Genomic DNA, 12,160 nt, shown 5'->3' with positions numbered 1-12,160 from the left:
ATGAGGGTGATACTGTTGGCTGTGGTTTACATCCCGTTCACCGTGGCCGTGGAACGGTAAGAAAACACGTCCAGCATCACTGGCACGTGTCTCAGCTGGCTTCCCGGGATGACCTGTGCTTGTTGCTATCTGAGGTCTCAAAAAGAAACAAATTTGAAAAAAAATAGAGTACATGAGACCTCTAGAAAGGAGAACCAGTTGATTTTTGTGTGTTTATTTTATTTGCGTAGAATCCCTCTTGTTCGATTCAAATCCATCAAGAAACAGCTGAAGGAAAAGGGAGAATTAGAGGAATTTTGGAGGAATCACCATCCAGATGTTTTTGCCCGGAGGTACCTCCATTGCTTCCCTGCAGATATTGCTTTATCGGTAGGAACCGCTTCAGAAAGGCTGTATGATTACATGAATGTAAGTACAGTTTTGGTAATGCAATCATAAGGACTCTTTGTTCTCTTGAAGGCAGATTTTTTTTTCCCCCAGCACATTGCAAACCTAGTTTCTCAATGAAATTGTAGGGCTTGAGATGGCTTGTTGCTCTATGCTATAAATATTAGGTCATAAAAAATTAGTTTACCAATCTCCAAACTAAAGCACATATAGGTCTAGGGGGACCCGGGTAGGAAGGTGATGTAGTCTGGCAGTGGTAGTCCTGTGACAAGTTTTATTTTTGTATAGATCTGTATTGGACTTTGTTGGGTCTCCTTACAAATGTGAAAGGTTTGCCTGTATCAATCTTGGTTCAGGATTGGGTTTTCAGTAGCAGAATCTGATTACTTCATTTAGCTGTATTCTATTTATCAGAAACTTGGATGTTTGCATGTAATAAAAAATCCCCATAATCTCATTTATTAGATCACATGGAGTCATAAATCAGTGATAATAAAGACCCAAGTAGAGTTTTTATTTTTCATCTTTTATCTCCTGGACTTAATGTGTATTAAAAATTTGGGACCAGCCTGGGTCTTACACTAACCTGGCTGAATTTACCATCTGAACTGAGAAAGGAAAAATATGAGTTTCATTGTATCTCAGACAGGCAAGCCAGCAGGTCAATGATTTTGTAAACTGTCTTTCCTGGGTTTAGCGTTCTGTCCATTTAATTATGCTTATCTAGAGGAAAGCTAAGTTGCAGAAATGTTGTGGAGGTTGCATCTGGGAAGGGAAGGGAAGGGAAGGGAAGGGAAGGGAAGGGAAGGGAAGGGAAGGGAAGGGAAGGGAAGGGAAGGGAAAGGAAGGGAAGGGAAGGGAAGGGCGAATAAATTCAGCAAAAATTTCGTGACACTTGAGGACCGGAAAGAAAAATGTCGAGAGGAGTTGGAGATGTGTGTGAAGAAGAACAGAGGAGACTAAAACATTTCAGCCTGCTCTAAAGCTTATCAAAGAGGGATAACTGTCAAAATAACAAAGCAAACCCCACCTAGCTGGCATATCCAGCTAGCACCAGGAAAAATTTTGTGGTGGTTTCAGCGTGGTGTGTTTGTGGAGTTTTTTGGGTTTGGGGTTTTTTTTGGACCAACATGTCTTAGAGCTGCTTCACTTTCCAGATTAATCAATAAAGGTTTGCTTAATACAGGAAGGAATAAAATCCTGCTGTATAGCTGGATATTCTCTTAAATGGCAGGCATGCTTGCATTTTCATGATTATCTCATTCAGACCATAAACTCCAGGATCAGAAACTATATTAAGTGCATTAATTAACAAGTATGCACTTGAAGATACATATTCAAATATTTGCATTGCTACAAAAGGCTTGGCACTGGGTATTGCTTTTCTATCTGCATTTGAATTCCAGAAATGCCTCTTCCTAAAAATAGGTCTCTTAATGCTGAAGTGCTCTTCCAGGGCCAGATAGGGGCACTTAGACACTTGCATTTGGGATGTGGATAAGCTCTTCACTCCAGCATTCACGTGTCCACAGATTATCTCTACCCTCAACTGGTATCCAAGGACGGTCAGTGGTTTCTTTATCCACTGGATGAACTTTGTTCAGTACATCAGATACAGCCTCTGCAACGGAATTCATTTTTTAACTTGCTAATAGCTGCTAATTACAAAGGAAAAAGCCCAGCCACCTGTGACAGCAATTGTGCCACCGGTCAGAGTCTTCTGACGCTGGCGGAGGTGGGTTGTGCTATCTTTGCATCACTGATTTCTTACTGACAGCAGCAGGGAGCTGCCCGAAAGCCCTCATGGTCGTGCGAGAGCGTCATCTTGGGGCTGACCTTGCCACCACTGAAGTTGGTGCAAGAGGGCACGTTGACTTCACAAGGAACCTAACTGAGGGTTTGCGTAAAAGACTTTAAAAATGCTGCACTGTTAATGCCTGCAGCTGGAGTGATGCCTGCTGCCCGCAGCCACTCCTGGAGCCAGACACGCCTCCCTGTGGCGTGCATTTATGTTTAGATGAAATTGCACCCAAACCCCTGAGAAAGCACTGCCTGATGCTCCCAAGTCTGCCTTTTCCTCAGGAATATCTCACCAGGAGGCAGGCCGGGGCTGACCAGGTTGTTCCTCCCCCAGGCGCAGTATTACGGAGTCGTGAGTGTGGGCACACCACCCCAGAGGTTCACCGTCGTGTTTGACACCGGCTCCTCCAATTTTTGGGTCCCTTCTGCTTATTGCATCAGTGAAGCGTGCAGTAAGAAACGTTACCCTTCCTTACGCTCCTTGTGTCTCGAGTGCCTCGGCCATTTCTCCTTTCCCGAGGCTCACCGGCAGCAGGGATTTGGGAGGGGAGGGTTTGGAGAAACCCTGAGGGCCACTATCCCCTCCCTGGCTTGCTCCCCTCTCTGTCCCTCTGTGCCACAGCAACAGCTGCCAACAGCTGCCAACAGCTGCTGTTGTGGCAGCAACAGCTGCCAACCATCCCCTCTGTACCATGGAGTGCCTGAGGTGAAAGGCATGAAAATAATCCTGGGAGAGCTACAAACAAGCGTTGGAAATGCCCATTTTTGTTTGGATTCCCCACCTGCCTTTAAAACCCAAAATAATCTCTGAGGTATTCTGAAAACAGAAAAAAACCCCTCCATCAACACCTTCCTCACAAGCCAAGCAAAAGTCTGGCTCTCCTGCATCTTGGCTGGTTCTGCATCGGGGAGGGGGGGCACATTGCTGGGATGTCCCCTTGGTGGACAAATGTCATTTGTTTTGTACAGGGGTGCACCAGAAATTTAAGTCCTTTCTGTCGGATTCGTATGAGCATGGAGGGGAAGCATTCTCCTTGCAGTATGGCACGGGACAGCTTCTGGGCATTGCTGCCAAAGACACGCTGCAGGTGAGCCTCCATCCACAATGGCTGTCAGCCTCCAGGTCAACCAGGTTTTTGTCCTGGAAAACCTTGCCTGGTTTAGGCAAGTGCAGGGCAAGGTCCCACCAAACCAGGTGCTGCGATGTTGGGGTGATGCTCCAGTTTTGGGCTACCCAGACAAATCTCTAAGATTTTATTTTGCATTTCTGCTTCTCTCCTTGGGCCCTGTCCTGGGTTTATGAAGAAACATCAACAGGATTAAGGTATTAAAAGGAATCGGTGCAGCCTATCTGCCAAATGGGTACCTGTTTTCTTGATGCAAGTCACACAAGGATATTCAGGCTTTACAAACTGAACAAATATATTGATATGGATCTGAAATGTGGCTAATTTCTTGTAATTGATGGTGTCCTTACTTTCACTTGTACCAAACAGATAAGTAACATCTCCATCAAGGGACAGGACTTTGGTGAGTCAGTGTTTGAGCCAGGAACAACCTTTGCTCTTGCCCACTTTGATGGCGTGCTGGGCTTGGGCTACCCCTCCTTAGCAGTGGGCAATGCTCTGCCTGTGTTTGACAGCATCATGAACCAGCAGCTGGTAGAGGAGCCGGTCTTCTCTTTCTACCTGAAAAGGTCAGTCTTTAAAGTAACACCATCAAAAAAGAAGCAAATCTATTTTAATTGTTGAGATGACCACGCATCTGTATAAATCTTCATTTCTAGAAAGTAATTTTCCCCATTTTTTTTTTTTTCAAATTGATACTGAATGATATGGAGTGAAAAGGAAAAATGTGCTGGGAGGACAGAGAATTTTTGGACGAACAGTTATTCTTGTTGGAGCTAACAAAAGAAAAGCTCCCAGCTCAGACTCACCATGTCTTATTTGCCAGAGGTTTCCTTCTGGCCAGTGGAGATGAACAGAAATGCCATGCTACACCCAGGTAGCCACATTTCAGAAAAGAAATGTTGTAACCTCATCTGGAGCCAGCTGTAACTCCACCAATTTATCTAGTGCTTATTCTGAGGTGAGCGCAGCAATTAGCTCAACCTGCTCCTGATGCCTATCTTAGCCCTTGGCAGCCTACAGCTGTCTTCTCAGAGGTTGTTTGGAGGCTCTGAGTTGGGACATACGCAGTTACAGTTTAGAAATAATCCCTCTCAGCCATCTACATCTGAATTTAGAAAGGGCTGTGGTTTGTCTTTTGGTTTTTACGGGTAATGTCATCGGCGCATGCTGGCACACTCCCATGTCGGTGTTAACCTGTCTTCTGCTTTCAGAGGAGATGACACTGAGAACGGTGGTGAGTTGATCCTGGGGGGAATAGACCATTCCCTCTACAAAGGTTCAATCCACTGGGTTCCTGTCACCGAGAAAAGCTACTGGCAAATACATATGAACAAGTATGTATGTATGTATGAAATACCTGGTGGAATTCACCTCACCAGGTAAAACCCGCAGAGGCAGAAACACCTAGCAATACAGATGTAGGATGACTCGGCTGCAGTGTTTTACCCTTGTGCCTCTCAAAAAAGGGGTTTGACAGGATGGGACTGGAGATTATTAGCTCTCTCAGTCTGCTGTGACATGGGGAGCCGGTTTCTGGGACAGCATTTTAATATGTTTTAATATGATACACCAATGGTCAAGTTGACTCTTGGTAGACTATTCCATTATGAGATTAAGGCACCCAGGAACTGAATCCAGCTCCAGGTCCTGCTCTCATCTTTCCTGTTAACCTTGGTCAAAGCAGTCAGTGTCCCTTCATTCCTCCTCCTGCTGTGTAAATCGATGAGGACACATAGCTGTGGGTGAGGACAAGTGCATCAGCAGGCAGCAAATGATTAAGGCTGTAGAGTTCCAAGAAGGAAAAGTGGGTCCACAGACAATATATCTTCCTCATGCAGTTTGTTTTTATTACTTTCTTGTCTCCTAAAGATGCCCTTGTCTTTTAAGACTGGCACAGCTTGGCAGCTAGTTTTAATTTCAGCCCGTGCTCTGGTACTTTAGCTAGCAATAGTATGCTGCTGCAGTCACAGTGTATATGCCATTTGCTTAAAGATGCTTTGTTTTTCACTTGCAGCATAAAGATCCAGGGCCGCGTGGCATTTTGCTCCCATGGCTGCGAAGCCATCGTTGACTCAGGCACTTCTCTTATCACCGGCCCCTCTTCACAAATCAGGCGATTACAGGAGTATATTGGGGCAAGTCCATCACATACTGGAGAGGTAAAAACTATACAGCCAGAAAACAGCCAGAGAGGAAGAGAAACTGGTATTTGGTGCAAAGAGCTTATAGGGTGGGAAAATAACCCAAAAAATTGCTCAGAAAGGTCTCAGCAAAAGCCTTGTTTCCAGGAAAGCACTGAACTCAGAGCCAAGCTGGTTTTGACCCATGTGCCTTGCTGCCCCAGCCCAAATGTCCACCTCTTCTCCCATACTTATCAGTCCTGGTGTATAAGGAAATAATGGGGGCATCTGTGTGAGGAATCAATCTGTACTCTACATCAGAGAGACCTTTATTTTGGAAAATCAGAGGATTTTCAATGTCCCCAGCTACAGTTGTTGGCTCCCCTGAGCCAGAAGGGGTTTGGCGCTGATGGCCACCCCTGTCAGCATCAAATAGAAAGGCAAAGGTATCGTAATTACATCCCGACAATGGTTCCACTGACAGGACCTCTCACTGTCAACTTGCAGCGAAGCACATGGTGTTGTGCCGGGGCTCCTGGGAGGGATGCATAGCTGTGATGCTCACAACACTCGCCCCTGTCAGATGAGACACAGGGTGCAGAACAAACCTCATTGTCTCTTATTCTCCCTCCTGAACCTTATTTCTCTGTCGCCTTGCTCATTTTCCTCTCTTCCCTGCTGCTCTCTCCCGCCTCCCCCTTGCTGACACCCCCCACTGCTCTTCCCTCTCCCTGCCTGCCCTCTGAGGAGCACCTCCACCTCCTGCAGTGGGCCAAAACAGCCTTGATGTACTGCTTCATGGCCTCCCTGGCCCCACACCTGCAATCCCCCGCGCCACCCCCGCCCCGTGCCTCTCTGGGCGTCTTGCGTGAGCTGAGGTTGCTCAAGGTAGGTTAGGCTTTCCCACTACCTTGCCTGTGGGACAGGCTGGGACATCTCTCTGGGCCCTTGGCATCTTCCCTCTGGCAATTTTCAGATGGCATGACCGAACCCTTGTAACGTCTTTAACATGAGAAGGAACTTCTTTACTTTGAGGGTAGTGGAGCACTGGAACAGGCTGCCCAGAGAGGTGGTGGAGTCTCCCACTCTGGAGACATTCAAAACCCGCCTGGACTCTGTCCTGTGTAATGTGCTGTAGGTGACCCTGCTCTGGCAGGAGGGTTGGACTAGATGATCTCCAGAGGTCCCTTCCAACCCTAACAATTCTGTGAATTCTGTGAATGTACCGTTGCTGTTAACTTCACAGTTGTCTTGATCCTGACCCTAAACTGCACTTGGAAGAAAATTAAGAGTGTTAGGATTTCCCGGTGCACTGGGCAATGATGAAAGGGAAAGTGGACTTTCAATCTGTCTCCTTTTGTAAGGGGAGGACCTGGAGTTGCACCTGTGTATCTCATGAGGCTTCTGGTTCTTTCTCAGTTAAACCTTAAATTTTGCTTTTATTCACATTTTCAGGTAAATGTCAAACAATATGCTTTAATAACAAGTTGGGTTTATAACAGTACATACTAATGGATAGACAAAATACATATTTCCAATACACTTATATTAGTGTAATGTCAACAAGAAACACGTCATTGCAGTAATAAGTTTATATACTCCAGTGCTGATGTAAGAGCTTGCAGACAACATCTCAGATTCTGCAAAAGCGCATCCTGAAAATAAGACTTTCTACAACTGTTTTTGTAGCAACCACAGACAGGCTGAAATTTATCGCAGTATAAGTGGGTGCATCCATCAGGGATTTTTCCAGAACTTTTATCTCTTTCCAGCAAGGATTAATTTGTTCTGGATGTACTCGCTATGTAAATGAATTATGTCTTGCTTCTTTTATCCTACAAACCATTTTACTGGCTTTTTCACCCTCATCTTCTGCATTCTGTGGTTTATTTTCTTCTAATGGTATGACACCTGGTAAGTATACACAAGATTTAGGGCTATGTTTTCATAAAGCAGGTTTAACAACAACAAAAAAAGGTAGATTCTTCCTTATAGGAAGCGTCTAAAACAATGACTTTAAACACTACAGTTTACAGCAAAGATCCCTCTGGGGCTTGGAGCATTCTGCAGTGCCATTTAACACACCAGTTGTTTCATGAAATAACTAGAAAAGCCAGGAAATGATCTTCCATGTTACTGTAAGTGAATGTATTATTTATGGAAATTAATGACCATGCCAGAGTTTAGTCCTTCTTCTGCTCTTTAAAACCTACTCCAGGGCAGGGTATAAGTATAAAGTGCTGTATTCCTCACTGGCTTTTTTTTACCTAAAACGATGATGTTATGGGAAGGAGTGGGGTGAGCTGCAGCCGCAGGGCGCTCCCTGTGTGGGCTGGAGGCAGCTCCCTCCACCCAGTCCCAACCAGAACATCGGAGGACTTTTGCTCAGCAAACCTTGCTAACGTGGGTTTGCTGGGGTTCACACACTCAGTTTCGCTTTCGAGTTGTACAGGGGGGCGGATGTCAGAGTCCCCCTTCACCTCGTTCCTTTTGGGGCTTGCAAGGATTTTCATCGGCCCCGGGACCCCAGGGCCCAGGGGCTTTGGTGCAGTGGTCCAGGCTGCTAGGCTGGTTTGACCCAGTGCAGGAGCTGGAAAGCTGGAGGGCAGTGTTGGCCCATAAGTCAGCCTGATGCTGTTTCTCTGTAGTATATTCACTTTTATCTGCTGCAAAAAGTCTTGAATTCAAAGGGCAATACTTAAAAAAAGGCAAACCGATCCCGTTTCAATAAGTGCATCGCATACAGTTTCTTGTAGACTGCAGAAGACTGTCCAGCTTGCCCCACATAAGCTTCACGATCGGACACCACGAGTACAAGTTGACAGCAGAGCAATATGTCGTAAAGGTGTGTATGTGTGGCCCCCCTGCTCCCCATTCCCCACTCCTCGCTCCCTGAGCCGGGGCTGGAGCAGGCTGCCACAAAGACACGTACTTTCCCTTCCAGGAGTCTATTGAAGACCAAACCTTCTGCATGAGCGGCTTTCAGTCTCTCGACATCACCACTCACTCCGGCCCGCTCTGGATTTTAGGAGATGTCTTTATGTCTGCGTTTTACTGTATTTTTGACCGTGGGAATGACAGAGTGGGATTTGCAAAAGCTGTTCATAGGAAGGATTACTAATGCACCGTAATAGCATTTATTCTGCCTTAGCACGAAGGTTAATGTAATGATCTTCAACACATGTGTGAAGAAGGGCTTTAACTGAAACTCTGGACCTAAATGCAGTTGTGTGTCTTCCCCCTCCGCAGGCTTTAAGGTCTCTGGGGTGATCCTTGTCCTGAATTACACAGTTTCATTCAATCTCTATACGTTTACAGCTGAGAAACCATTTCTCCTCAATAACTGATAGACGCCACAGCTCTCAGGATGAAGAAAAAAACCAGCTCAGCACTCAGATTCGCAAAAGCGCAGGAAGGATAAAAATGCTGAACAGTGCCAGGCTGACAAGATAGCAGTTACGAGTGGAGGAAACTAATCCCAGTCTGGTCTGGTCTGGGATTAGTTTCTTTTTTCTTTTTTTTTACTTCTCTTTTTCCTTTTTCTTCTCATGTGCTAGTTTCCACCTCATTTCCTACTGCTTTCCTTTTCCTCATTATTTTCCATGGTTGGCGTTTTGTCCAACCTCATTTCCTTAGCACCATATAAATTCTCTTTATATGGGCTGGCTCCAACCAGTTTATATAAAGAGGAATTTGACTGATGCCTGTGTGACCATCAATTTCCACTGCTGTTCCTTGCGCACAATTTCCTGCGCCTTACACCATCTCTCAAACCTGCTTTTTCCCTTGGGTTCATTGTCGCTTGACACTTTTCTAGCGTCTGCCACCTCTGCCCCTTGGCTGTGCGGGCAGCTGGGAGCAGCAACTATTCGCATTCCAAAACCCAGATCGCAACCCTTGCAAAGGGAGCTGCAAAGGGGTACTGCAGTGTCCCTCCACCTCAGATGAGGCACGAGACCAACACACCAGCACTAAACATCTACCGCCCCTCGCTTGGCCACTTCTTGTCAGCGGTGGCAGCAACTTCAGTGCTGGCGGAGGTGTGAAACAACCACAAGTAGCTGCGCTGATTTGGCAAAAGAAGATTCACCTAAATTATACCCATTGGAGTATTTGTTTGGATTGCTAAAGCTGACACTGCCCCTGCACACATGAATAAAACTTAACCAAGCAAAATCTGCTTTGGTCTTAGCGCTGTTTCAGTTTCGGTTTATGTTTTCTCACAGTGGTTGCAGTGCCGGAGAGGAGGGGGAGGAAAGGGTTCAACACCAATTGAAAATCCAAGTTGCTCTGTGGCCTGGAGGGGAGAGGTGGGACGTGTTGGGGCTGTTCATCTACCTCTAAAGACAAAACATGTCTGCAGCCCCAGCCCTGGGTACGTCCCATACAGGGCAGGGCCATGGGGAGCTGGAGACCAGCCCGGCTGTGGCATTACTGGGGCAGGGGCTGATAGCCCCAGGGGACTTGCTGCTGCTGCCTGTCTGGATGTGCTTAGCACCGACCAAATGCAACATCCATTACTGTGCTTGGCAGCATTATGATCACAGCCCCTTAGATTTTAAGGCTTCAGTTGTAAGACCGTAAGTATTATTAAAGCGAGACAGTTTGCCTGTAGGTATCTCTGAAAGACTGATCTTACCTTCCAGTATGAAATATTCCCTCTCTCCGATGCGTGTTTTCATGACTCTCTTTGCAGCCACGTTGTGTTACACAGTTGGTGTCCAGTCTACTAACCTCTAGCAACAGGGATTCTGCTGCCCCTTGTCTCTTTTTGCAGGCAAGATTGAGCTGTACAAAGTTACCATGTATTTCAGGCCAATCTTGCCTTGTTTCCCCTTTGTCCATATCACTCTTAAAGAACAGGGTGACCATGAGCTAACTTATTTGTCTAGAAAATGTCATTTTGGCTGTAAACCAAGGCAAACAAACATCTATAAAGCCTTATCACTCATTTATCAGCAGCAGGGTATTTTTGTTTTCACTACTACGCAGCAGACTTAATACTCTGGTACATGTCCGTTATTTCTAAAATACATATATATTCCTCAAACATGAGCTTGCAGTCAGAGTTAGAGTTCTGTTATTTATGGTGGAGGATTTTAAGGGTAGTGGGACACGTCCCTGCAGCTGGTCGGTCCCTGCACTGACATCTCAGCCCTATGAATTCCAGCACCGAGTGTGAACACATCCTAGAAATAAGTGGAAAGTCAGGCAACGTGTGCAGGGACTGGCCCTCTCTGTGTTCTGATATATCTCATCCTGCTCAAAATTAACACCATTTGATGGGAGCAAGCTGCTGCTCTGACTTATTTGTCCTGTTCTCTCCTCATTCTTTTCCAGCTTTGCCAACTTCTGTAGGTCTGCCTCGCTGTTCCTGGCAGACATCAAGCTGACTTGTGTGGTAGGTCAAACTTCTGCCAGAAGTGCTTCTTGACAGTTCAATACAGTCAAGACGACTGTGTTTCTCAAAGTGCCTTTATTCATGCAATAATTTGTCATTGTTTATGCCAGTGAACATAAATTGTATATTGTTGGGTTTGCTAAAATAGTCCATTTACCATGCTAAGGCAAATAGTTCACCAAGAGAAGTGCCTAAGAGAGCACATCATCCCAAAAGATAATTTAATACAAATCAGAGCCCACAGATGTTTGCAAAAGTGAGATAACAGACTACATGAGGAGAGGAATTTTTTCTTGTAACTTATCCCAGCACTAGCTTCTTTACAAACAACAAACAGAATATTACAGCTGACCTGGAGCTGGCCCGCTATGTGTGAAATGCTATTTATGTATCGCAGATTACATCGTGGGACTTCAGAGCTGTCATTCCTATTTTAACATGTGGCTACATGTCTAATAGACACCTCTGTGGGACTTAAATGAAGCTTTTATCTGCCTAATGGCTACTGCGTGGCCACCCTCAACCTCCATCGAAGAATGAACACAGTTGCTGGGCCAGGGAGTGCCAGCAGAGTGAGTGGGAGAGGAGGCAAAATCTTTGGTTGTGAGATACATAATGTCCTGGTGAAAAGCAGCAGTGTACATCCTAGCTAGCGGGCAGGCTGAGAAGAAGATGATGGAAGATGAGCAGAGCTGGGCGATGAGAAGCTGGGAAGGCTGCTTCAGGCTTAGCAGTGCTGGGATGAAACATGCTGATGTCTGAGTTGGGGAGGATGAGCACTTTCCTCCAACACCTTAAGCCCTGGTGGAAGCTGTGCGAAGGACGGGAGTGAGGTCGTGTGGTGGGACTGGGCCCTCAGTGCAGATTTGTATTGGGCACTTCACAGTCATCTCTAATTTCTGGCTTAAATTCCCTTATAGAGAGAGGCACAGTTCCTCACACTTACGTACTGTGAGGAGAGAGCGAGATAATAGGCCAGACTTTCTCTACAGCTGCTGAAAGCCCTTCCTACACAGGCATGGCAGGGGGGAGTATGGCCAAACTCCCCTGAAACCTGTATTGCTCTCCTGACTTTAACAAAGTGCGGTAGAGGAGTGTTTCAGGCTCCCAAGGAGAGCAGCAGTTACTAGCCATGTGACTGGAGCTGTCTGGGTATCCTTAAAATGTATCATTTATACTTAAAATTTACCATTTGTTAAAGTTTGTTGGTAAGTGGAGTTCATTGACAGCTGCAGGTGCAATTAAATTGTGAAAGTATTGAATTGGAAAGTGGGGCTTCAGCTAAAAGAAGAAATAGGGAACAGGGAAGAAAGAGGGAATGC

The 12,160-nt window shown here is 45.9% G+C and overlaps 1 protein-coding gene across 1 annotated transcript; it reads left to right on the top strand.

The window, feature by feature from the left end:
• On the top strand, window positions 1–8,558 carry LOC104288913 (cathepsin E-A-like). Its single transcript, XM_009887788.1, has 9 exons — window positions 1–56; window positions 231–408; window positions 2,522–2,639; window positions 3,157–3,275; window positions 3,684–3,883; window positions 4,529–4,651; window positions 5,332–5,476; window positions 8,184–8,282; window positions 8,382–8,558. The coding sequence occupies exons 1-9, from the start codon at window positions 1–3 to the stop codon at window positions 8,556–8,558; spliced, it is 1,215 nt and encodes a 404-aa protein (XP_009886090.1).
• Window positions 8,559–12,160: the final 3,602 nt, after the last annotated feature.

Source organism: Charadrius vociferus, unplaced genomic scaffold (assembly GCF_000708025.1).
Source record: "Charadrius vociferus isolate BGI_N301 unplaced genomic scaffold, ASM70802v2 scaffold125, whole genome shotgun sequence".
Lineage (NCBI taxonomy): Eukaryota > Metazoa > Chordata > Aves > Charadriiformes > Charadriidae > Charadrius > Charadrius vociferus.
The sequence above is the reverse complement of the archived record's forward strand: the minus strand, read 5'-3'. Positions and strand labels throughout refer to the sequence as shown.